The sequence below is a fragment of the Grampus griseus genome (assembly GCF_964374135.1).
Source record: "Grampus griseus genome assembly, chromosome: 2".
NCBI classification, from domain to species: Eukaryota; Metazoa; Chordata; class Mammalia; order Artiodactyla; family Delphinidae; genus Grampus; species Grampus griseus.
Genome location: NC_139018.1, coordinates 74,693,880 through 74,721,407, shown reverse-complemented (window position 1 = coordinate 74,721,407; position 27,528 = coordinate 74,693,880). Strand labels below are relative to the sequence as shown.

Here is a 27,528-nt window from a genome sequence, read left to right as displayed (position 1 = left end):
TAGATTTCCTCTTGTCTTTTTATTAATCCAAATACTAGTGAAAGGCATCGAATTTTCAGGTAACATTGAATTAGCAATAGAGTGTCTATGCTATTCTCAATCAGTTTACCTGAGGATATGGATCTGTGTAGTGATTGGCTAAGTTAAGCAAAAAGGTTATCAGTCTCAAATATGAACTACTTATGGATGAAGACCCATTATTAGAATAAAGATAAAAATGAAAGGTAGTGAAAGCAGGGTATAATATTAGAGGCAAAGTAATTGTTGAAGAATTAGAAATAAAATTTTGGTTAACAAAAGTAAGCAAGAATAATTTTTGGTTTGGGGCCTTACTTAGGCCCCCCTGCAACACCACTCTCGCCTCTAACACATAGACATACCAGGGACCATACATGAGAAAGATAGCCCCAAGGGAGCTCTGTAAAACAAAAATAAAGGAATCCTTCAACTCAAAATGCAACACTCACCACTTTTTCCTATCAATTCCAAATGTCCTCAGATCTCCAGAACATCACGACTCCTGGTGCAGCACACCTCTGATTGGCCATCCCCAGCAGAGGTCAGAGGAGCCATGGGGAACCACACCACTGTCACCGAGTTTGTCCTGCTGGGGCTCTCAGATGCCTGTGAGCTGCAGATGCTCATCTTCCTGGGGCTCCTCCTGACCTGCCTCCTCACTCTACTGGGGAACCTCTTCGTGGTCCTCACCCTCATGGACAGGCACCTCCACACCCCCATGTACTACTTCCTCCGCAACTTTGCCATCCTGGAGATCTGGTTCACCCTGGGCATCTTCCCCAAAATGCTGTCCAACATCCTGACAAGATACAGGACCATCTTCCTGGCAGGTTGCTTTCTTCAGTTTTTCCTCTATTCTTCCTGGGAACCACAGAATTCTACTGACTGGCAGTGATGTCCTTTGACAGGTATGTGGCCATATGTAAACCCTTGCGTTATGTCACCATCAATGAGCAAAACGGTCTGTGTCCAGCTAGTTCTTTGTTCATGGATGACAGGATTCCTTATCCATCCTCGTTCCAAGTTTCATCATATTTCAGCAGCCATTCTGTGGCCCCAATATCATTAATCATTTCTTCTGTGACAACTTTCCACTCCTGGAACTCATATGTGAGGACACAAGTCTGATTGAGCTTTTGGGTTTTATTTTGGCCAACTTCAGCTTACTGGGCACTCTGTCCATGAAGGCCACCTGCTATGGCCACATCCTTCACACCATCCTGCAAAACCCCTCAGCCAAGGAGAGGCAGAAAGCCTTCTCAACCTGCTTCTCCCACATCACTGTTGTCTCTCTCTTCTATGGCAGTTGCATCTTCATGTATGTCCAGTCAGGCAAGGGTGGCCAGGGCGAGGACAGGAACAATGTGGTGGCCTTGCTCAATACCATGGTGACCCCGATGTTCAACCCCTTCATCTACACCCTGAGGAACAAACAGGTGAAGCAGGTGTTTAGGGAGCAGGTGAACAAGCTCTTCTTACAAAGATGTACCGGACCTGAGAGGAGGGGAGGAAGTTACCTCCTTGCCTGAACCTCTGCAAATGCAGCTTCTGTCCTGATCTCCATGAACTATCCCCTCCTAGATAGTTTTCAGCATGTCCTCTAATCTACAGTGGTTTCTCACATGCATCATTATTGGCTCACACAGTCTTCTCAGAGTACAGAAAGCTCAGCGTACCACAGCTATGTCTGGTATGTCTTAATGTTTCTGACCCTAGCCTATACCTGAGTTTCTTAATCTTGCCTCATTTTTAAGTTATAATTATAAACTTAGCATATCTTCTTCACTAGAACATTTCAAAATTGATAAAAAAATACTCTCAGTAAGAATATATTCATGATAGACTTCAGAAATATTATATATACAGAAAAATTAATGAGATGGAATGGCCAAGAAACATTGAACAAAAAAAGTATCAGGTATTAAAAACACTAACTTAAAAACAAACAAATACAACAGTGGAATTGGATACCCTAGAAAGATAATGCAGAGTAGACATAAAGATCTAACAGATAATTAAAGTAGACTTTCTAATCAGTAAAGAAGGTCAAGTCAATAAACGATGCCAAGACTACTGGCTATAACCACATTAGAAGACTTCCTTTAAAACAGATTGAGGTCCAGTACATAGTTGGTTATTTGGGTGGGGGAAAGGTTAGAGCAGAATATCAACTTAAATGTTATATGTGCCTTAAATATTTATTTGAAATTAAAACCTAGAAACACATATGTACTCACTAGTCTATAAATATCCTTTTCTTTGAGAATGAATATAATGACTGTTGTAGTATTTCTTGTTTAAACCACATTCATAACATGAAATTTCAAGATTGGTTTCAGCAGCACAAAAATTGTAAAGATGCTTAAGAAACTATCTGTGAGCAGAATTCTAGCATTTTCACTTTTTGTCTTTTGCCAGTCTTCACAGTCCTTGCCCACACCTCAGTCAACAATTTTTTTCCTCAATAGTCAATTTTTTTTTCAATAGATTCCAATATGGAATCTACTGAAAGGAACTGACTTCATTTTCATAGAAATAGCTTTGTTTTTAATACTCGTATTTCATTGGCTTATCTTTAGTTAATTAAAATGTCATTACAATAACAAGTCCAACTATTACATCAAGGCTTAGAAACAACTGATTTTTGGTACAAGCCAACTGAAAGGAACAATAATATGCATGGGGGGGCTTCCCTGGTGGCGCAGTGGTTGAGAGTCCGCCTGCCCATGCAGGGCACACGGGTTCGTGCCCCGGTCCGGGAGGATCCCACATGCCACGGAGCGGCTGGGCCCGTGAGCCGAGGCCGCTGAGCCTGCGCGTCCGGAGCCTGTGCTCCGCAGCGGGAGAGGCCACAACAGTGAGAGGCCCGCGTACCACAAAATAATAATAATAATAATAATATGCATGGGTACAACAGAAGCCTACTAGCTGCAAAGCTAGTAGCTTCAAGGCATGCTGTGGACATCAATGATTTTTAGAAGCAGTATAGCACAAAGACTGAGAACAGCTACTAGAAACCCAGGTTCAGAACTCAGCTATTAGCCATTTGATCTTGAGTAAGCAATATTTCTTTGCAACTCAGATATATATGGAGATAATAATAGTATCTACCTCATAGAATCCTTATAAATATCAATGTATTAATATATGTTAGAATGCTTAGCACAGGGCTTGGTACAAAGTTAAGTACCATGTTAAGTGTCAGGTACTATGTTTTACTGAAGGAATAAGCTGAATAAATGAAGGTAAATGAAGAGATTACCTAGTACCTTGAAGAAAAAGTTGTTAGATCCTCACCTCATCTCTTAAACTGAAATAAATTCAGGATGAATTAAGTAGATAGATATAAACCATGAAAAAGAAAATTTAGGTAAAAATTATTTTATTAAAGACATGTAGGGAGCTTTTTTGATGGAAGAAATATAAAAATAAGTTTACAAATTTGGCTATGTAAAATTTTTAGACTTCTTTATATCAGGAAAAAACCCATAAATGCTGTAATGGCCATATGTACTTTCTATCTGCCTGCACGCATTTCCCATTCTTAAAGTAGTAGGTCCCTGATCTTTCTCAGTAAGGCCCTTCCCCCACTCAGTTCATGGAGCTGGGGTGGTGGCGACTTCATCCCTAATCAGTCAGAGCATGACCATGGTTATTGGCTCAGGAATGGCCATATCACTAAAATCAGGCCAGTGAAACCAAACAAGTCTCAATTCTGAGATACTTGTGGGAACTGGTGGAAGAGTCTCTCTGCTGGACTTGAGGTTGGGAGAAAGTAGGGGAAAAAGGAGAGAAGACACAAATTACCAATAAGGGGAATAAGAAAGTGGATACCACTATGAATTCTATAGGAATTAAAGAGTAATAATGGAACATTATAAACAACTTATGTTAATGTTTTTGACAACTTAGATGAAATGGATAAATTTCTTGAATGACACAAGCTACCAAAGCTTACCCAAAATAAAATAGATAACTCTAGTAGTCCTGAATCTTTTAAAGAAATTGCATTTGTAGTTAAAAACTTCCCCAAAAAGAAAAGTGCAGGCCCAGATGTTCTCATGGTTAACTCTACTAATTACTTTAAAAAGAGATAATACCAATGCTATAAAACTCTTTCAGAAAACAGAAGAGGAAGAAACACTTCCCAAATTAACCTATGAAGCCAGCATTATCCTGACCAAAATCAGACAAACATACTAACAAGAAAGAAGTTACAAATATCCTTCAGAACATAGATTTTAAAATTCTTAAAAAAACTTGAGCAAACTATTTCCAACAACATAGCAAAAAGGTAATAAAATACATCCTTGACCAAGTGGGGGTTATCCCACAATTACAGGATTGGTTCAACAACCAAAAGTCAATCATATGTAATTCACTACATTAACAGATAAAGGAGAAAAACCATATGATCATCTCAATAGATGCAGAAAAAGCATTTAACAAAGGTCAACCCCCATTCATGATTAAAAAAAAAAAATGGATAGCAAACTAAGATAGAAGAGATATCTTAGCAAACTTAGAAGAGAATTTCCTCTAGCTGATAAAGGATACTTATGAAAAACCCACAGTAAAATACTAAATGGTGAAAGACTGAATGCTTTCCCCTAAGATTAGGAACAAGAACTTTACAACTTCTACTCAACATTGTACTATAGGATCCCAGCCAATGCAATGGTAAGAAGAAATAAAAGGCATGCAGACTTATCACGAAAGGATGCTGAATTTTGTCAACGGCTTTTTCCTGCATCTATTGAGATGGTCATGTGATTTTTAAAATTATTTACTTATTTATTTGGCTGTGCTGGGTCTTAGTTGTGGCATGTGGGATCTTCATTGCAGTGTGCAGGATCTTCGTTGCGGCATGCAGGATCTTTAGTTGCAGCACGTGGGATCTAGTTCCCTGACCAGGGATCGAACCCCGGCCTCCTGCATTGGGAGCGCAGAGTCTTAACTGCTGGACCACCAGGGAAGTCCTGATCATTTGACTTTTATCCTTCATTTTGTTAATGCGGTGTATCACATTTCTTGATTTGTGGATGCTGAACCATCTTGCATCCATGGACTAAATTTACTTGATCATGGTGTATGATCCTTTTAATGTACTGTTAAATACAGTTTGCTAAACTTTTTTGAAGATTTTTGCGTCTGTGTTCATCAGGGATATTAGGTATAACATTTTTTTCTTGTAGTGTCCTTGTCTGGCTTTGGTATCAAGGTCATACTAGCCTTACAAAATGAGTTTGGCAGTATTTTCCCCTCTTCACTTTTTTGCAAGAGTTTAAGAAGGACTGGTATTAATTTTTCTTTAAATGTTTGGTAGAATTTACCAGTGAAGCCATCTAGTCCTGGATTTTCTTTCTTTTTTCCTTTTTTTTTTGGGTGGAGGGGTATTGATTACTGATTTAATCTCCTTACTAGTAACTGGTCTGTTCAGCTGATATAAAGGGAACCTACCTCTGCATAATAAGGGCCATATATGACAAGCCCACAGCTAACATTTTACTCAACGGTGAAAGCTTTTCCTCTAAGATTAGGAACAAGGCAAGGATGCCCACTCTTTCCACTTTTATAGTACTCTTTCAACATAGTACTGAAAATCCTAGCCAGAGAAATCAGGCAAGAAAAAGAAACATAAAGACTCCAAATTGCAAAGGAAGAAGTAAGGTTGTCTTTATTTGCTGATGACATTTTATATATAGAAAACCCTAAAGACTCCTCTAAAAAACTGTTAGAACTAATAAACGAATTCAGTAAAGTTGCACAATGCAAAATCACCACACAAAAATAGGTTGTATTTCTATACATTAATAACAAACTATCAGAAAGAGAAACTGAGACAACAATCCTATTTACAGTAGCATCAAAAATAATAAAATACTTAGGAATATACTTTACCAGGGAGGTAAAAGATCTGTACATTAAAAACTATAAGACATTAATGAAATAAATTGAAGGGGACATAAATACATGGAAAGATATCCTGTGTTCATGGATTAGAAGAATTAATAGTGTTAAAATGTCCATGACTACCCAAAGCAATCTACAAATTTAATGCAATCCTTATCAAAACAATCCTAAAATTTGTATGGACCCACAAAAGGCCTTGAATAGCCACAGCAATCTTGAGAAAGAACAACAAAGCTGGAGACATCACATTTCCTGATTTCAAACGCTATTACAAAGCTATAATAATCAAAACAATATGGTATTGGCATAAAAACTCAGTGTTAACAGACCAGAGAGCCCAGAAATAAACCTATGCATATATGCTCAATTAATTTTTAACAAAGGAGCCAAGAATATACAACAGGTAAAGGATAGTGTCTTCAACAGGTGTTGAGAAAACTGGATATCCACATGCCAAAGACTGAAACTGGACCCCTATCTTACACTACTCACAAAAAATCAACTCAAAATGGATTGAACATAGACCTGAGTGCTTAAAACCCCTAGAAGAGAACATAAGGAGTAAGATCCTTGACACTGGTCTTGGCCATGATTTTTGGATATGACACCAAAAGCAAAGTCAACGAAAGCAAAATAAACAAGTGAGACTGCATCAAACTAAAAAGTGTCTGCATAGCAAATGAAACCATCAACAAAGTGAAAAGTCAACCTATGGAATGGGAGAAAGTATTTGCAAGCCATATATCTGATAAGGGGTTAATATCCAAAATATACAGAACACATAAACTCAATAGCAAAAAAAAATAAACAACCCAATTTAAAAATGGGCAAAGAGCCCAAATAGACATTTTTCCAAAGAAGACATACAAATGGGCAACAGGCAAATGAAAAGGTGATTCACATCATTAATCCTTGGGGAAATGCAAATCAAAACCACAATGAGATATCACTTTACACCTGTTAAGATGCCTATTACTAAAAAGAAAAGAGATAACGAATATGGGCAAAGTTATGAAGAAGAGAAAACCCTCATGCACTGTTGGTGGGAATGTAACTGGTACTATCACCATAGAAAACAGTATGGTGATTCCTTAAGAAATTAAAAATAGAAGTATCATAAGATCCAGCAATCCCACTTCTGGATATACAACCAAAGGAAACAAAATCATTTTTTCGAAGAGGTATCTGTATTCCTGTTGCAGCATTACTCACAATAGCCAAGGTAGAGAAATAACCTAAAAGTCCATTGACAGATAAATGAATAAAGAAAATGTGGTATATATAAATAATGGGATATCATTCATCCTGTAAAAAAAGAAGGAAATCCTGACATTTGTGACAGCATGGATGAACCTGGAGGGCATTATGCTAAGTAAAATAATCCAGACAGAGAAAGACAAGCACTGCACGATATCACTTATATGTGGAACAACAACAACAAAAAACTAATAGAAACAGATAGTAGAAAAGTGGTTGCCAGGGGCTGGGGTGGAGAAAATAGGGAGAGATTGGTAAAAGGGTACAAACTTTCAATTATAAGATGAATAAGGTATGAGGATCTAACGTGTAATGTGGTGAGTATAGTTGATAATGCTGTACCGTATAATCGAAAGTTGCTAAGTGAATAGAACTTAAATGTTCTCACCAAAATAAAAAGGTAATTATGTAAGGTGATGGGTATGTTAATTAACTCTGGGGTTATCCTTTAACAATATATACATCTATCAAATCATCGCCTCGTACACTTTAAATACCTTACAGGGGTTTCCCTGGTGGCGCAGTGGTTTGAGAGTCCGCCTGCTGATGCAGGGGACGCGGGTTTGTGCCCCAGTCCGGGAATCCCACATGCCGCAGAGCGGCTGGGCCCGTGAGCCATGGCCGCTGAGCCTGTGCGTCCGGGGCCTGTGCTCCGCGGCGGGAGAGGCCACGACGGTGAGAGGCCCACATACCGCAAAACAACAAACAAACAAAAAAAAAACCTTACAATTTTATTTGTCAATTGTACCTCAGTAAAAAGAAAAAAAAGGGCACACAGTTTGGGGGGTAGGAGGAGGTAAAATTGTCTTTGTTTTCAAATGATATAATCATCTATGTAGAAAATCCTAAGGAATCTACCCAAAAATCTTCCCAGAATTAATGAATAAGTGTAGTAAGGTTGTAGAATACAAGATTCTTATAGAGAAGCCTATATGCTAACCTATATGCTAGCAGTAAACAATCAGAAATTGAATTTTTTAAAAAACATTTACAACCACACCAAAAAATATGAAATACTTAGGGGTGAATTTAACAAAAGATTTTTAAGACTTGAATATGCAAGTCTGAAAACAATAAAACTGTACTGAGAAAAATTAAAGACTTTAATAATAAAAGGAGAAATATATTGATGAATTGCAAGACACATTATTATTACGATGTCACTTCTCCTAAATTGCTGGTGAAATCATAAATTGGTACAATTTCATATTATCTAATGAAGTTGAAGATCTGCATAACCCACAACCTACTAAAACCACTAAATCTAGCATTTGCCCTGGAGAAACTCTTGCATGTGTGTCCAAGAGATATGTCCAAAAACATTCATAGCCACACTGCTAGAAATTGGGGGGAAGAAACTGATAACAATCAAAATGTCTTTCCACAAAGTAATGGAAAAAGCAATGTTACGTAGTGGAATGCTATACGACAGTGAAAATGAATGAATGATAAACCACATACTTTAACACGGATGACTGTCAGAAACATAATATTGCAGTAACAAAAGAATATACACAATTTGATGCCATTTATATAAAGTTCAAAAATGTGCAAAGATAAAAATATATTGTTTAGGAACATATACACATATAGTAAAACGATAAAGGAAAGCTAGGGAAAGATAAGCTCAAAAAATTCAGGACTGCAGTTAGTTCAGGTGGGAAAAGAAGATGGAGTTGGAGGGGCACATACAGACCATCAACAGTGTTGATGTCCTATTTCTTAAGCTGGGTGGTAGGTACATGTGTGTTCATTTTACGGTTGTCCTTTTATCTTACGTGTAGATTATAAATACACATAAGTATTTATTTAATGTATAATAAAAAATTTTAAAATAAAATACAATTAAAATCCCCATGAGAAGCACTTCGAGCCAAAAATAATGGCACACAACCTGCTGAGAATTACATATAATTCTGCCAAAAGCTGGCTGAGGACTTCTCACTAAAGGATGTGAGGATGACAGATAAGAGGAAAATGCAGGTATTTCATTTTGAGTAATGTATAGTTTATTTGGCGAGGGTGGAGGGGCAATAGGCCTTTATAATAAGTAGAGAGATTATAATATTTAAAAAGCACTTACGCAAGCATCGTATCAGTTGAGCCTCATAACAGTTTTTTGAGATGCAGTACCTAGTATTTGGTCTCCATTTTTCAACAGGGGAAGCTGAGAGTCTCATAGGTTAAGGGGACATGTCTAAGATCACACCACTGCTGGTGAGTGGCAGGGTCAGAACTGGAATCCAGACCTTCCAGTTCCAGGTCGAGTGCACTTCCAGTGTACAGATCTGCTCACCTTGAGGACAGCGTGGAAGCATGTGGCAGGGAAAGAGCTGCCAGGGGGATGTAGACTCAGAGAGGAAGAGTGGTGGGAAGACAACTTTGGTCAACTTCACAGCTTTGCCTAGGACCAAGCCTGAATCGGGGGTCACATCACAGCAGGACAGAAATCTCCATCGGCTGTCTCGGTTCTCATCTCCAATCTTCTCATGCCCTCTCCACATTTCCATGCCTCTGCCCACTGGTTCCAGCATTCTCTGCCTCTGGGTTCCTACCTACCTACCCCATTATAATGCTACCGACATCTTTCTTAAGAAGAGAATTTAGCCCTGTCCCAGCTTCTCCAGTCTTAAATTCCCACACACTGCTCAACAAACAACATTCTTAGGATATTGCCTTTTTATAGAGCAACAGGGACTATAAATGGTAATGTTCCTTCCCATTTTATTATTACACCACACTGCAGACTTCCGGTCTCAGTGCCCAACTTACTTCCTTTAGCGCTCTCCCTTTATCTTTCTCCAACATTGCATTAGATACTTGAGAGTTACACTATTTTAGGAATCTCAAGAATCTTCACATTGCACACGTAAAGGGTCTAAGGCCTTCTATAGTAGAAGGTAAATTACAGATATGTGGTGTATATAGTATCTAGCTTTGTTCAGACCACAAAACAAACTATTCCAAATTGCCTTGCTGTGAAATAAACTCACTCATTCATTCATTCAGCCATCCATCTATCTATTTGTAACCAATAAATCAACTTCTCCACAAACCCATGGAGATATGTGGCTACATGTGGTCATATTTTTTTATTTTTTCAGTTAATTATGCAAATCCCCATCTTCTGTATTGACATCAATTCTAGTATCTGTTATTGGGCCTACCTGTTTCTCTCCTAAAGGGTCCCTGAAATCCAGTCATTACACAGAAAGGGGGTATAGCAGACAGGCTGGTCTCACACAAGCGCGTGTCTGAGCGCACACGTATCCACTCGGCCTTTCACCATTTCAACACACACCAGTGACTTCCAACATCGCCTTTCAAAGAGATTGGAAGGCTTTCTCTGGCCACAGGAGCTGCTCTGCCATGCTCACAGAACCAGGAGAAGCCACTCACCTACTCTCCTTTAGAGAGGATGACTTCAGAAGGAGTCTTCTGAAAGGAACGCCCTTTAGTGAGTCCATGGTCATTTCCCTTTCTAAAGAAAACTCCCAATCTGATTCCGAGGTGCCCATTGGTCCCTTTGTGGGAGAAGACATGGCATAGGGGCTGCCTTCAGTGATTCATGGAGACTTTCAAGTTTATAGCACCTCTGTCACTTTGGAAAAGGAACATATACATTTAACCTCTATCATTTTTTTCTTGAAAACAAATCTTAGTATCAACTTCTCTCCATATCCACTGCTCCCACCTGGTTCAGGTCTCCAGCATCTGTCATGGATGACTTGTGATGGTCCCCTCATCCACCTCCCTGAGCCCTCTTTTGCCCACCTCCAGCCCATCCTCCCACAGCAGCCAGAGTGATCTTTATCAAACATAAATGGGGTCAAGTCACTTCCCTAAAACTCATTAGTAGCTTCCCTTTAATCTTCAAATAAAACTCAAATGCCTTACCTTAACCCCCAGTGTCCTTTGGTGATTTCAAGAGCATTTGATTTTCTAAGAGAGACCCAGTTGATTGCAAATTGCCTTGTGCGGCCCAGGTCTAGCTGTCCAGCAGCAGCTTCTGCCTTTGCCCTTCCTCAACCACCCTCCAAACACACTGACCTCCTTCTGGTACTGGGATACACCAGCTCTTCCCCAACATGGAGCCTTTGCCCTTGTTCTTTCCTCTGGAGAGTTGCTTTTCCCCCAGCCTTGACTGTGATGAGCTCAGTTCATTCACCATGTGTCAGCATAAATGTCACTCCCCAAAGAAGTCTTCCCTGACCATTCTGTTTACATAGATCCTCTTGCCCTCAATTTTTCTACCTCAACGCCTATTTGTTACACTGACACACTTCAAATTTAAAATGAATCCTTCCTAGAACACACCCTCTCACCATACACAAAAATAAACTCAAAAGGACTTAAACATAAGACATGATACCATAAAACTCCTAGCAGAGATCATAGGCAGAATGTCCTCTGACATAAATCATACCAATCTTTTCTTAGGTCAGTCTCCCAAGGCAATAGAAATAAAAACAAAAATAAACAAATGGGACCTAATCAAACTGACAAGCTTTTGCACAGCAAAGGAAACAATAAACAAAATGAAAAGACAACCTACAGAATGGGAGAAAATATTTGCAAACGATGTGACCGACAAGGGTTTAATTTCCAAAATATACAAACAGCTCATACAACTCAACAACAAAAAACAACCCAATCAAAAAATGGGCAGAAGACCTAAATAGATATTTCTCCAAAGAAGACATACAGGTGACCAATAGGCACATGAAAAGATGTTCAACATTGCTAATTATTAGAGAAATGCAAATCAAAACTACAATGAGGTACCGCCTCACACCAGTCAGAACGGCCATCGTTTAAAACTCTACAAATAACAAATGCTGGAAAGGCTGTAGAGAAAAGGGAACCCTCCTACACTGTTGGTGGGAATGTAAATTGGTACAGCCACTGTGGAAAATAGTATGGAGTTTCCTCAGAAAAGTAAAAATAGAGTTACCATATATGATCCAGCAATCTCACTCAAGACAAAACTCTAATTCAAAAAGATACACACTCTTGCACTGTTGGTGGGAATGTAAATTGATACAGCCACTGTGGAGAACAGTATGGAGGTTCCCTAAAAAACTACAAATAGAACTACCATATGACCCAGCAATCCCACTACTGGGCATATACCCTGAGAAAACCATAATTCAAAAAGAGTCATGTACCAAAATGTTCATTGCAGCTCTATTTACAATAGCCCAGAGATGGAAACAACCTAAGTGTCCATCATCCGATGAATGGATAAAGAAGATGTGGCACATATATACAATGGAATATTACTCAGCCATAAAAAGAAACGAAATTGAGCTATTTGTAATAAGGTGGATAGACCTAGAGTCTGTCATACAGAGTGAAGTAAGTCAGAAAGAGAGAGACAAATACCATATGCTAACACATATATATGGAATTTAAGGGAAAAAAATGTCATGAAGAACCTAGGGGTAAGATAGGAATAAAGACACAGACCTACTAGAAAATGGACTTGAGGATATGGGGAGGGGGAAGGGTAAGGTGTGACAAAGCGAGAGAGAGGCATGGACATATATACACTACCAAACGTAAGGTAGATAGCTAGTGGGAAGCAGCCGCATAGCACAGGGAGATCAGCTCGGTGCTTTGTGACCGCCTGGAGGGGTGGGATAAGGAGGGTGGGAGGGAGGGAGACACAAGAGGGAAGAGATATGGGGACATATGTATATATATAACTGTTTCATTTTGTTGTGAAGCAGAAACTAACACACCATTGTAAGGCAATTATACTCCAATAAAGATGCTAAAAAAAAAAAACAGTAAAAAAAAAAAATTCCATTCAAAATAGCATAAAACAAAAAACCAAAAAGATATATGCAGGGCTTCCCTGGTGGCGCAGTGGTTGAGAGTCCACCTGCCGATGCAGGGGACACGGGTTCGTGCCCCAGTCCAGGAGGATCCCACATGCCGCGGAGCGGCTGGGCCCGTGAGCCATGGCCTCTGAGCCTGCGCGTCCGGAGCCTGTGCTCCGCAACGGGAGAGGCCACAACAGTGACAGGCCCATTTACCGCAAAAAAAAAAAAAAAAAAAAGATACATGCACCTTTATAATCATAGCAGCACCATTCACAATAGCCAGGACATGGAAACAACCTAAATGTCCATTGATAGATGAATGGATAAAGAAGATGTGGTACATATATACAATGGAATACTACCCAGCCATAAAAAAGAACAAAATAGTGCTTCCCTGGTGGCGCAGTGGTTGAGAGTCCGCCTGCCGATGCAAGGGACACAGGTTCGTGTCCCGGTCCGGGAGGATCCCACGTGCCGTGGAGCGGCTGGGCCCGTGGGCCATGGCCGCTGGGCCTGCGCGTCCGGAGCCTGTGCTCCGCAACAGGAGAGGCCACGGCAGTGAGAGGTCCGCGTACCAGAAAAAAAATAATAAAAGAACGAAATAATGCCATTTGCAGCAACATGGATGCAACTAGAGATCATCATACTAAGTGAAGTAACTCAGGAAGAGAAAGACATATACCATATGATATCACTTACCCGTGAAATCTAAAATATGACAAAAACGAACCTATCTATGAAACAGAACCACGGACATAGAGAACAGACTGGTGGTTGTCAAGGGGAAAGGGGTTGGCGGAGGGATGGAGTGGGAGGTTGGGCTTAGCAGGTGTAAGCTTTTATATATAGAATGGATACACAACAAGGTCCTACTGTATAACACAGAGAGCTATATTCAATATCCTATGATAAACCATAATGGAAAAGAATATTTTTAAAAAAATGTATATATATGTGTATGTGTATATATATATATGTTTATATATATAACTGAATCACTTTGCTGTACAGCAGAAATTAATACATTGTAAATCAACTATCCTTCAATTTTAAAATACTGATAAAAAATAAATAAAATAAAGTAAAATGAAATGAATCCTTCCTTCCCCACTTCACTGTAAGCTTCTTGAAGACAAGGACTTGTTTTATGCCTAACATATAGTTGGTACTCAGTAAATATTTAATGAATGGTGGAGCATCATGCTGTACATATATCCATTCATTCAATTATTGCTATTTCATCATCCTCTTGCTGCCTACAGATAGGATAACAAGGTCCCCCTTCATCTGTATTTATCTGCCACTACCTACCTTGTCCCTTATGGTTCTCAAATCATTACAAAGTTTTAACAATTGAGTGAAATCATTCTTCACTTGTTCCCTGGAGAACAGAGTTGACTTAAAATTATACTTCAGCCTTAATCACCTGAACAACTTGGAGAGAAAAATCCCAAATAAAGATCCTGCTAGCTCCTCAGTCTGGAAGGCTCTTTCCTTGCCAGAAGGCTGCTCCTTAGGAGGCTGAGGTGGGACCCCAAGGAGTGCAGAGCGGCTCTCCTCCCTCCCCGTGCTGCTCACAATTGTCTGCCTTGGAGTAACCCTGGAGAGAGGGGGAAAGAGAGAATTGGCTATGGAGGAGGCACACTAAGGTGTTAATCTGGGTCCTCCTCCCAAACACAATCCTGAATCTTGACTCTGGATGACCTCCAGGCGAAACCTTCTCTTTGGGTGAAGAGTGCCTTCCTCCAGAGGGTGCATGGGATCCTCACTTCAAAATGCCCTGCCATCCTTAGAAATAGGCACTGTGCTCAGTGGTTTTACATGTGAACAAGACCATGCCTCTCAGTCTGTATTTGTCCCGCATTTTTCTTTTCCTTTTTTAAAAATAAATTTATTTATTTATTTTTGGCTGCCTTGGGTCTTCGTTGCTGTGCGCAGGCTTTCTCTAGTTGCGGCGAGCAGGGGCTATTCTTCGTTGTGGTGCCTGAGCTTATTGCAGTGGCTTCTCTTGCGGTGCACGGGCTCTAGGCGCCTGGACTTCAGGAGCTGTGGCTCGTGTCCCGCATTTTTCATGTAATCATTATGAAATATAATTCCCAGCCTGTGGAGCTGAATACAGTTCATAACCAAGATTATAAAATATTTTAAAATATTTTTCAGTTGTCTGTTTATTCCTCCTAATCCTCCGTATCCTCTACTGTTTTAGGTCATCTACCCCTTTGCTATCCAACTCACTGGAGGGAGAGGAAAGGAGTCAATGCTAGAGGAAGACATGAGGGTAGGTAGTTTCTAACTGAACTTCTGCAGACAGTACAAACCAGCATTAAAATGGTGATGCTGGGCTTCCCTGGTGGCGCAGTGGTTGAGAGTCCGCCTGCCGATGCAGGGGACACGGATTCGTGCCCCGGTCCGGGAAGATCCCACTATGCCGCGGAGCGGCTGGGCCTGTGAGCCATGGCTGCTGAGCCTGCGCGTCCGGAGCCTGTGCTCCGCAACGGGAGAGGCCACAGCGGTGAGAAGCCCACGTACCACACACACACACACAAAAAATGGTGATGCTGTGAATGAGGTTATGGAGCATTTCCTACAATGGCCCTTAATCAATCATTCAACAATTATTTATTGAGTACCTGCCATATGCCTAACATTCAATCACTCGTTGGTTCAACAGAATTTTATGCTGCCAGGATCTGTGTTAGGGGCTAAAATGCAAAAATGAGTAAGATGTGGTCTCTACTCTCCAATAGCTCATTTCTGCAAAAAAAGACAAGACCACCAACTCATACAACTGAAGAATAATCTGAGTTAAATTATGTGTACTAGAACTGAATGTTCATAGAGCTCGGTGGACTGAAATTGTAAAGATGCAAAAAACCCAAAAACCTTCTTAAAGGAGGAAGTGCCTGAAGAGAGCTTTGAAAGAGAAGTAAATAATAGATAAGCAAAAGAAAGGAGGGAAGGCACCCCAGGCTGTGGGAACAGCTTTGGCAAAAGCCAGAGGCTAAAGCAGGCTTCAGATGCTTTGGGAGCAGCGAGGAAATGGAAAGGACAAAGTAGGCTCTTCATTAGATCCGCAAACCAGTTTAAACCTCTTTCCAAAGGAACGGTGAAATTTTGATAAGGTATTGTGTGTGGGTTATGAGTCTTTTAACTGTGCCGGCTTATAATGAAACCATTGTCTCTAGTCATTGCTAGATAGCTACTGAGAAAAGCCAGTTACCCCATGCTAATGTATAACTTCTTTGTTTTATGCAAAATAGCCAGCTCTAGTCTAAAAAAGAGCTGAGTGCTTCTATTCAAGTGGAATAGAATGAAAATAAAAACCCAGGGCTTTCATGCTCACAGGGTCTTTCCTGGACACACACAGTCAGAGCATCATGTAATTTTCTCTCTTTCCCTTCTAAGAGGGTGGAAAAAGAAGCAAAAACGCTCTGCATCCCAGAAGGCCAAGAATAAGCCAGGGCCTGGCTGTCCCCATGCAAGCAGCCATGCAGGCAGATGCAGCCACCAATCCCGAAGGCAAAGAACATAGGGGACAATGGAGAGATACACTGCTGAGGAGCGGAAGAAAAGGAAGGGCTTCCAAAAAGTCAAACTGAAGGGAAATGTGTTTGTTTATAAAATTAAAGTTCAGAGAGAACAGATAAAGAAAAACTGAAGAATGAGTAGGAGAAGCCCAAAAATGCGTTTTGCTCTTTTTTTTTTAATATCAAAGATAAAACTCCTTGACACTAATAATTAGTTAGCTAGCCAGAGTTTTTAATTTTGGTCACCCTAATGAAGAGGGTGGAGAAAATTCAGAGGAGTGATGAATAACGGTCAGAGATAAAGAGGATTGGGATTGGATAGTCTTTATTTCTAAACAGGAGAGTTTCCTAATGGTGGAGTCTGTTGTGCTAACCTTTGTAACTGAAACAGATTATAAAATGTTTTCTGAAGCTTTCACAGTAGACAGGATCCTCCCCAAAGGACATATTTACCGGGTTTTTTTGTTTGTTTGTTTGTTTTGTGGTACGTGGGCCTCTCACTGCTGTGGCCTCTCCCGCTGCGGAGCACAGGCTCCGGACACGCAGGCCCAGCGGCCATGGCTCACGGGCCCAGCCCCTCCGCTCCACGGCACGTGGGATCCTCCCGGACCCGGACACGAACCCGCGCCCCCTGCATCGGCAGGCAGACTCCCAACATATGCGCCACCAGGGAAGCCCAAGGACATATTATGGTAGGAAAAGTAGAATATATGTTTGTGAAGGATCCTTAAAGAGTCTATGGATGACTGAAGCTCTTTTTTTTTTTTTTAATTGATTTTATTTTATTTATTTTTGGCTGCATTGGGTCTTTGTTGCTGCACGCGGGCTTTTCTCTAGTTGCAGCGAGCCGCGGCTACTCCTTGCTGTGGTGCACGGGTTTATTGCTGTGGCTTCTCTTGTTGCAGAGCACGGGTTCTAGGCACACGTGCTTCAGTAGTTGGGGCACACAGGCTCAGTAGTTGTGGTGCATGGGCTTAGTTGCTCCGCGGCATGTGGGATTTTCCCGGACCAGGGCTCAAACCCGTGTCCCCTGCATTGGCAGGCGGATTCTTAACCACTGCACCACCAGGGCAGCCCTGGAGCTCTTACATTGCTAGTAGGAATGCAAAATGATACAACCACTTTGGAAAACAGTTTGACAGTCTCTTACAAAGATAAACATACACTTACCATACAATCCAGCAATCCCACTTTTAGATATTTACCCAAAGAAATGAAAATGTATGTCTACTCAAAGACTTGTATGCAAATGTTCATAGCAACTTTATTCAAAATAGCCCCAAACTGGAAAAAACCCAAATGTCCATCAACTGGTGAATAGATAAATAAATCGATGGGATACCCATACCATGGAATGCTACTCAGCAGTAAAAAGGAATAACTAATGATACAGGCAGCAACATGGACTCATCTCAAAAGCATCTGCTAAGTGGAATAAGCCAGACAGTAAAGGCTATATACTGCATGATTCTATTGGTGTGACAGTCTGGAAAAGGCAAAGGGGACAGAAATTGGATCAATGGTTACCGGGGGCTAAGGATAGGGAAAGGGAACTGATTCCAAAGAGGAGGAAAAATTGGGGGGTTATGGAACTCTTCTATATCTTAATTGTAGTTGTAATAACACAACTATATACATCTGTCAAAATATATTAATCTGTATATTTTAAAGGAGTGAATTTTACTGTATCTTAACTATACCTCAGTATGAAATCTAATTTTCCTCTCATGGTTTCCTTTTTAACTCTGTTGTCTTCTTCACTTTGAATCTCTAAAGGGCCAAAGCTTCTAATTCCAGGCCCACCCCTCCCTGGAATGAGATTACAAGGAGTCATAAGCGCTGAAGAGAACTTCTTGACAAGAAAAAGAAAGAGATGGACTGCTATGGTCTGAATGTTTGTGTTCCCCCAAAATTCATATGTTGAAATCCTAAGCCCTAAAAGTGATGGTATTAGGAGGTGGGGCCTTTGGCAGGTAATTAAGTTGTGAGGGTGGAGCTATCAAGAAGATAATTAGTGTTCATAGAAGAGATTCCCGGGAGAACTCCCAGCCCCTCCTACCACGTGAGATACAGTGAGAATTCTGCGACCTGACCCATTACAGGGCCCTCCCACACCATGCTGGCACCCTGATCTCACACTTCCAGCCTCCAGAACCGTGAGAAATAAATGTCAGTTGTTTATAAGCTACCCAGTCTGTGTTATTTTGTTATAGCACCCAGAATGGACTGAGACAGGGTCCCCCAATTGTTTCCAAGAAATCATTGGTAAAATTTGTCCTGCACAAAGAAATGCTGCTGGCCAATCATAGAATATACAGAGGAACAGAGGACAGGATCAAAGACAAGGATGCTTTCTCTCCACGTCTAAATGGAACCAGGGGAAGGCTGTCAGCGTGGTTTAGACGGAGGTTTCACAGAGTAGGCTATGGCCAGCAAGTGAAGCCGAGGCACCTTCCTAGCCCTCCCAGCTGGGAGTGTTCCAGCCACTCTGGGACGCCCCAAAGTGTAGGCACAGGGATGGCTTCCCCCACTCCACCAAGGTTCACAAAAGCCAAACGGTGACCTGACAGGGCACCTGTGAGACAGGGGCAGATGTCATTTCTGCTCATGGTGCCTGGACAGTTGGCTCCAGAGCTCCTACTGCAGATGATGCCAGGTTCCCAGCCAAGGATGGGCCGATGAGGTCTCTGGTGCAGTCTAGCCATAGGGTCCTGAATCATGGAACTCACCAAGTACTGTCTTTGATGGGCTTGTCTGAGGATGGCCAGGATAGGAAAATTACTATCAAACACCAGGATCAGGCCCCAAGTATCTGGGCCTGACTCATGCCAATCCTGGGAGCAAGGTAGTGATGGGAAATGGAGTTCTACCCTGTTCTACCCTGCCAGGATAGAACAAACATTTCAGGTGTTTGTTGAAGGGACTTCTGATACAAAGAAAAAAAGAGAATGTATTCAAATTTCACACAAAATGGTTTGAAAATTCATATCCTACTACCCAAGTAGAGTCTCCTGTATAACTCTGCCCCCCACACCCACCGCAAACACAAACACAAACACACACACACACCATCTCTCCAAAACGTTTCCACTTACACTCATCCATGTTCATCTTCAGGAGTAAGAGCAAACAAATAATGCTTGCTATTTGCCAGGTATTCCTCTAAACATCTTACTAAATTAACAACATTGAAGGTATAGTATTATCCCCATTTTACAGGTAGGAAACTGAGGCTCAGGAAGACTTAACGTGTCTAAAGTTACCTAGTTGGTAAGTGACAAAGTGGAGTTTAAATCCAGGCTGTGTGGCACCGAAGACCAGTTTCTGCCACATTTGCCGACACGTCTATTACCAGGCTCCTCACAAGTCTGTGCCCACAACCAGCACATGCCCAGCTTTTCCCTAGAGCAGACTCAGGTGCATGGAGGGAGTTGTTTGCCAAGTGCAGCCACATCTCTTCTAGAAGAGAAGACACCAGGAGTCAGGCTGGGAGGAGATTAGAGCTCATTCAGCCCACTGGTTTTGACATTTTTGTGGTTTTTTTCCATGAAATGTGATGAATGTTTCAATTCTTTCCCCAGAAAAATGCTTTACAAGTTCACAGACCCCCTGAATCTTGTCCACGAACTCCAAATTAAAGGCCCTGATCTATTCAAATCCCTTCATTTTAGAGCACCTGATTTGACAGTAAACATTCAATACACTATTACGGTTGTAGTTGTTCAAGGTGGAAAAAAAAGAAAGAGAAAATCCTGAGACTTAAAAAAAGGTGAAATGGTGGACCCAAGGCCACACAGACAGTGAGTGACTGAGTTGGAAACAAACCCAAGACTTTCAGGCCAGTGCTCTCTCTACCCCATCACCTTGAAACAAGGCCTTTTAGAGTTTTCTTTCAGCCTTTTTAGATTTTTACCTTCATCCCATAAAGACCCAAGTAGTGCCAGCTAGTTGTATGGACAGATGTGAAACAAGAGGGCAGTCAGGGAGTTGAGAAGCTCCCATGTTCCACCTCTCTCCAGGCCCCTCCTTCTCCTCAACTGTCCATGTTACCCCATTACCTTCTCACCCACACACCCCCTTACATCCACCTACGAAATACCTACGAACACAAAAGGAAGGTGGCTGCTAGCAAAGAGATCCAGATGACACCAACTGCATGATAGCGGCCTCGCTAAGCCCACATCAGGATGTACCATGATTCTCTAACATATACAGAGTCAAACAAGCCATTCTCTTCTCTCCCTGCCTTTAAAGCAATTGTCATAGGGAAGTATTGGGGTGGGGAACAGTGAAGGGATCCTTTCTTTGAGACTTCCAAGAAATATAACACCCCCTCTTCCAATGTCTCACTTGCAAAATGTACTTCCTGGTGTCAACTGAACACTCCAGGCTCACTGAGAGTCCCTTTCCTCTGGTTCAAGCTCAGGCCATCAAATCTTCAAAGATCAGAGCTCCTCCTAGCCCATTCTCCTGTCTAATTAATTCAATACCTAGTATCCTGCATTCCTAAGTCCTTTCATCTAATTCTTTGGTTATTTTTATGACCTGTCTACAGACTATTTTAAATGTCTTATTTTAGTTATTATAGCATTAAACTGAACCCAATGCATGAAGAAGGCTCTAACGAAAGATGACTAAACAGAATTACTCTTTAACTCCTATTTAAACTCCTACGACTTCTAGTTAACTCCTACTATGACTAGTAGTCATATTCAATTAATGGTATCCACCATCATGTTGGAGTTTTTAACAACATAATATAGGTCATCTGATATCTATTTTACTTGAGAGGAAATATGGCCCTTAAGTGACAGTGCATCCCTGGAGGAGGAGTAACTAAGAGTACATGGGTTGAAGAGTTGACCTGGATATATTCAGGCTCCACCATCTATTCTATACCATAGAGAGCCTCCTTCAGCCTCAACTCTTGCTTTTAAAAATGAGAATAATGTTTATTTCAACATCTAAAAATGGCAAAATAAAATTAAAATACCCTATGTTGTAGAAGATTCAGAGAAAAGATGCTCTCCAAAAGCAAGTGTGATTCCTCGGGAGCACCATCTGGGAATGTGGGGGAAACGCATTGAAATGTGCAGACCTACTGATCCAGTTATTCCACTTGTGGACGAAGAATGTCACCTGCCATATCCCTAAACAAAGGATGTTACTGCCATCAAACCATCAGCCACTGCTGCAGCCCCCAGTGGTGCACCCTGAGGGGAACTCAGGAAGGAGAAAAACAGGATACTGGCCCTAGATATTCAATACTTAAGATGCATATCAAATGAATGATTTCAATGAGCCCAGAGTCTTGCATCTTCCCACAGAGAGAAAAGCGCTAAATTCATTAACTTGATGTATCTGGTTTTCTTTAATTAATAGTAATCTTACGATGTCCAACTACCTGTTTTTTTGTTGTGAAAACTCCTATATATCCTGGCTTCTCCCTCATCTCTTCGGAACAGTCCCTCAGAGATATCTGAGGGGCTGTCTCCCAAGCTTAAGTCCTCAGTAAGTCCACCAAATTAAACATAATTCTCAACTTTTAGGTTGTGCATTATTTTTCAGCCGACAGTTTTGGCAACCAAAGAAAGGACCCAGGGGAGACTTCTTTCCTTCACCTGAACTCTACAAGAACTGGAGCCTTGGTACCAGAAGAGGCCTCTTGTGCCCATCCACCACCTAAGAGAGTCGAGATGAATTTGGGTGAGTCTCTTCTTGTTCTCAGATCTCCCAATTATTGGCTTATTATCCTGAGTTTTGGCAGTGTCTAACAGGTACCTGGCTCCCCAGTTGAAAGATACTGGGGAAACCCGGTTGAAAGACACTGGGAGTTGTTCAGTTGAGATAGTGAACAATCTGGACTGGGTGATTAGGTGAGAGGCTGGACTAACATTTTTGCCTCCAACTAACACTCAGCCAGGTTTATGTTCGTCCAAACTTACACTTACAGTCTTCCCTGGTGGCACAGTGGTTAAGAATCTGCCTGCCAATGCAGGGGACACAGGTTCGAGCCCTGGTGTGGGAAGATCCCACGTGCTGCGGAGCAACTAAGCCCGCACGCCACAACTACTGAGCCTGTGCTCTAGAGCCCGCGAGCCACAACTACTGAGCCCGTGTGCTACAACTACTGAAGCCCGCGCACCTAGAGCCTGTGCTCCGCAACAAGAGAAGCCACCGCAATGAGAAGCCCGTGCACCGCAACGAAGAGTAGCCCCTGTTCGCTGCAACTAGAGAAAGCCTGTGCGCAGCAACGAAGACCCAACGCAGCCAAAAATAAATAAATAAATAAATAAATAAAATAAAATAAAAACTTACAAGTACTTACTTAATTGGGAATAAAAGGAAATCTTGCCCTAAAAATGGTCAATATGGGGCTCTTATTGCATACACAGTTAAGTTACAGAAAACAGGCCATAAAACATCTTTTAAGAATTCTGACCTTAAAGAAACAAAAGCCCTTCTAGGTGGATCTTGCATTTCTCTCCTGTGAGATGTAAATATTCCACCTGATCTTCTTTAGGCATTGTGTGTGTGTGTTGTGTGGTTTTTTTGGGTTTTTTGTTTGTTTGTTTGTTTGTTTTTGCGGTACGCGGGCCTCTCACTGTTGTGGCCTCTCCCGTTGCGGAGCACAGGCTCTGGACGCGCAGGCTCAGCAGCCATGGCTCACGGGCCCAGCCGCTCCATGGCATGTGGGATCTTCCCGGACTGGGGCACGAACCCGTGTCCCCAGCATCGGCAGGCAGACTCTCAACCACTGCGCCACCAGGGAAGCCCTGTGTGTTGCGTTTTGAGAACTTAGTCTCTACCATCCAGAAGATACACATATTCTGTACATTTGTCAGCCAGTTGAATAGACTGGGATTCTGAGCAGTCTTTTTTCTGACTGTGTCAACTCTTGGGCTTTTTGACATCTTAACCTTCATTGTATCAGCTATACAAGGAAGGCCTTTACTTTCTTAGGCTTTTTGGGGGAATAAACTTTCTGGATCTTGTATAGGTGGCATTCTTCATACTCTCTTGTGGGGACACCTCTTGTGTCTTATTGGTTTGAATCACTATTAAGATATATCTCATCAATGCCCAGATGATGGATCCTTTAAATTGGAGAAACTTCTAAATTGGTAAATTTTTAAAGCGCTCTCCTTATAAACAGCTGTTTTATTGGTACTTATGAAAAAAACAGATTAGATGGTGGAAAATATATATACATATATAAAATGGTTAACCTAAGAACTATCTTAATTTAAAAAAATGGTTTGAGAATCCTTATTTGTGGTCTCTGCTTCCCCTCAATAAGTCTTATAGGTGCTAATAAAAAACATTAGGATAATTTATATTAATTAGGTTGATTAACAGGGAAGTAAGAAAAAACTGAAGTAAAGTCTAGAGCCTTCCTCCCAACAAGGTGGAAATTTTAAGGGGACTCATCCCAAAAGGATAAAAATCTTTCAATGATTATTAAGAAAGGGGATAAATAAAACAGACGTTAATAGGATTAAAAACAAAAAAGTTTTGATACAACGCTACCTAAGGTTGAATGGGTCAAAGGGACCCCTTATTGGTCCCTAACTGTGTGGTCAGTCCACTCAACATGGCTGTCCTCTTGCTCTTTGTACAGCCCCTGATCAACCAGTCTCTGCTTCACCTGCACCCTACTCATGTGAACATGCTTACCCCCTGTCCTTTAGACCAGAAAGTCTCCACCTGCTAGTTTATTAAAGGGAACATCTGTCCTTGTGAGGGTCGTTGACCTGAGGGGCTGCGAGGGGCATGCCCCAGCTGCTGGTTGCCCTGGTAACTGATGAGCCAACCCAATGTCAATTCCCCCTATAAATGGTAGCCTCCTTCTCCCCTCAGTAGTAAAGACTGCTGCTGTGTCCTGCCTGCCATCTGTCACACACAGTTGGATGTCATTCCAGGACCTCGTTGCAGGTATGTAAGATCCCCTGTCTATTAAACCACTGACGTCTCTGTCGCTGTCTTGGGGCTCTTTCTTCGGTCTTGAGGCTGGGCAACTACAAGGCTTGCAGGCCCACAGAGTGCAGCCCAACAGCAACTTTAAAGGGCCCCAAACAAGTCTGCTCTATTTACCCCAGTTTAAAATATACGTATTTAGAAGGATGGAAGAAAGTTGCAGTGAGATACCTGATCAACGATTTCTTGAGCCAACTAATCAAGTGAAAAAAATTAAGAAAAGGGCCTGAGACCCTTGGCTCAGCCTCTCACTGGGGACCCCAGAGACTTTTATACAAAAAAAAAGATAAAATGGTTGGGATAAAAAGGAATGTTTCTGAACTCCTTGTAAGACCAAGGCTTGTTGATGGCATCTTAATGGAAACTAAGGTTAAAAGTATAAAAGTTGATAGAATTAAGGTAAAAGTTTATCAAAATTGGTATATTTAAATGGGCTTTATGTAAGATGGTTCCATCTCTTTTGCCTAAGTATATTGTGGGACAGACATCATGTCTCACTGGAGAATGCTTCCTCTGCCTGGTATTACAAGACACGGCATATGAATCTGCCCCTAAGGAAATATTAAATATACTAAAGGAAACCAATAGGGTTACCTGGGCCTGTACAATATAAAGTAAAAACTGGGAGCAATATTCAGGGGCAAATTAAAAAAAATAATAGAGATTTTGCTCTGGATTTAACCTGTGCCTCAGAAAGAGGACCTTTGTTAAATGCCTTACGCCAGCTTTTGAAGCCATGATAAATTAAACCCTAAAATTCTAGAACATAGAACTCTTGAATTTCAGTTTTGTTGGAAATCTCATTGATATAAAAAAGCAAATAAAAGAAAATATGGTTGGCAAATCAATCTTTTAATATCATGTAGGCAACAAACCAGTTCTTTGGAGACTTAAAAGCAACTGTCTTTGTCTTGAAAATCTCTACAAATCAGAAATGTAAATATAGCCCACAATGACCTGAGCCTGAGCCTAATTAGCTCAATCAGGTAAAACCAGAAACCAAGGTTAAAAAAAAGAGAGAAAGGCCTTTTTGGTTTTTTTGCTGTACACGGGCCTCTCACTGTTGTGGCCTCTCCCACTGCGGAGCACAGGCTCCGGACACGCAGGCTCAGCGGCCACGGCTCGCGGGGCCCAGCCGCTCTGCGCCATGTGGGATTTTCCCGGACCGGGGCACAAATCCGTGTCCCCTGCATTGGTAGGCGGACTCTCAACCACTGCGCCACCAGGGAAGCCTGAGAAAGGCCTTTTTAAACTCAAACTGCTAGAAAGGCTCCCTCACCCAGAAGGCTCCCTCACTCAAAACCTAATTCATAGCCTCCTTAAGGGTTTATCAAGGAAAAGAACAAATTTTAAGTCTTTCCCACAAATAGTAAATCCTTAGTCATCTGAGCAAATAAATTTAACTTCTTCCAACTGTTATTTATAAGCTAGTAAGTTTATATTGTAATATCTGATTCATAACTAAGTTTTTTAAGTGAAACTATGAGATCTCTAGTTTTGTCTATTTAAATGTCTGTGTACACATCATACATATGAGATGTCACTACCTCTGGATATACTCTCAAAATTAAATTTATAAAAGACCTCTATTTAGTTGACTTAAAAGTAAGTGCTTACAAACTAAATATTTCTAAATATAAAGGAAACTGGCCAGAATGAATTTCAGGTTCACGTGACCTAGGAAATATTCAATATTAAATTAATATCTATTAATATTAATAGCTTTTTAAGCTTGCTGACTTAATCAATATAGACATGTTTTTTATTGTACCAAGGTTTACTGAAGGTCAATAAGTTCATATTATTTGTGTTGCAGAGTTTGTCAGCAAAAAAAAAAAAAAAATTAACTTGGTATGGTGATATTTTATAAGTTTAAAGTTACCTGAGATAAGAATTTTCAGGTGAACTCTTAGGAATAATTATGTTTTGGGTATGTCTGTCTAAAATAGTTTCTCCAGATTTTTGGTAATTTGAGCTTTGCTAAATTAAGTTAAATGATGGGAATTCATAGAATATCCAGGTCATTTCAAATAATATAAAATACTGGAATATTAATTGCTAAACAAGTCTAAATTTGCCTACTTTTGTCTCCTTACAAGAGGGAAGCTAAAGGTGTTTGGGTTTATTAGACGCACATCTTGTACCACATTGAAGAAAGAAATTATTCTCTGAGAAAATGGATGTTTCTCCTGGTTATGGACTATTCCAATCAGAAAATGCTGATGGGGGCTTTCCTGGTGGTGCAGTGGCTAAGAATCTGCCTGCCAATGCAGGGGACGCGGGTTCAGGCCCTGGTCCAGGAAGATCGCACATGCCGCAGAGCAACTAAGCCCATGCACCACAACTACTGAGCCTGAGCTCTAGAGCCCACGAGCCACAACTACTGAGCCTGTATGCCACAACTACCGAAGCCCGTGCGCCTAGAGCCCGTGCTCCGCAACAAGAGAAGCCACCGCAATGAGAAGCCTGTGCATCGCAACAAGGAGTAGCCCCCACTCACCGCAACAAGAGAAGAGCCCGTGTGCAGCAACGAAGACCCAATGCAGCCAAATAAAATAATTAAAAAGAAAAAAGAAGAAAATACTGATGGGCTTACCTGGTGGCACAGTGGTTGAGAATCTCCCTGCCAATGCAGGGGACACAGGTTCAAGCCCTGGTCCGCAAAGATCCCACATGCTGTGGAGCAATTAAGCCCGTGCACCACAACTACTAAGCCTGCGCTCTAGAGCCAACGAGCTACCACTACTGAGCCTGCGTGCCACAACTACTGAAGCCCATGCACCTAGAGCCTGTGCTCCTCAACAAGAGAAGCCACTGCAATGAGAAGCCCATGCACCACAACGAAGAGGAGCTCCCGCTCACCGCAACTAGAGAAAGCCCGCAAGCAGCAACAAAAACCAAATGTAGCCAAAAATAAATAAATAATTTTTTTAAAAAATTCTGGTATGACAAACAATTCACAATTACTTGTTCCTTGTCAGTTTTCACTAGAGATTAAAGTTTTTAAG

The 27,528-nt window shown here is 41.3% G+C and overlaps 1 protein-coding gene and 1 long non-coding RNA gene across 2 annotated transcripts in view; one reads left to right on the top strand and one right to left on the bottom strand.

Annotated features, from left to right (window-relative positions):
• LOC309818438 overlaps window positions 1-27,528 on the bottom strand; it is a 93,988-nt gene that overhangs the window by 37,979 nt on the left and 28,481 nt on the right. The window lies entirely within an intron of this gene.
• Window positions 572-1,547, top strand: OR6J1 (olfactory receptor family 6 subfamily J member 1; the record flags this gene model as incomplete). Its single annotated transcript, XM_082648239.1, is given in 5 exon segments — window positions 572-872; window positions 875-900; window positions 904-966; window positions 968-1,027; window positions 1,029-1,547. Coding segments are annotated over 5 exon segments (969 nt in total).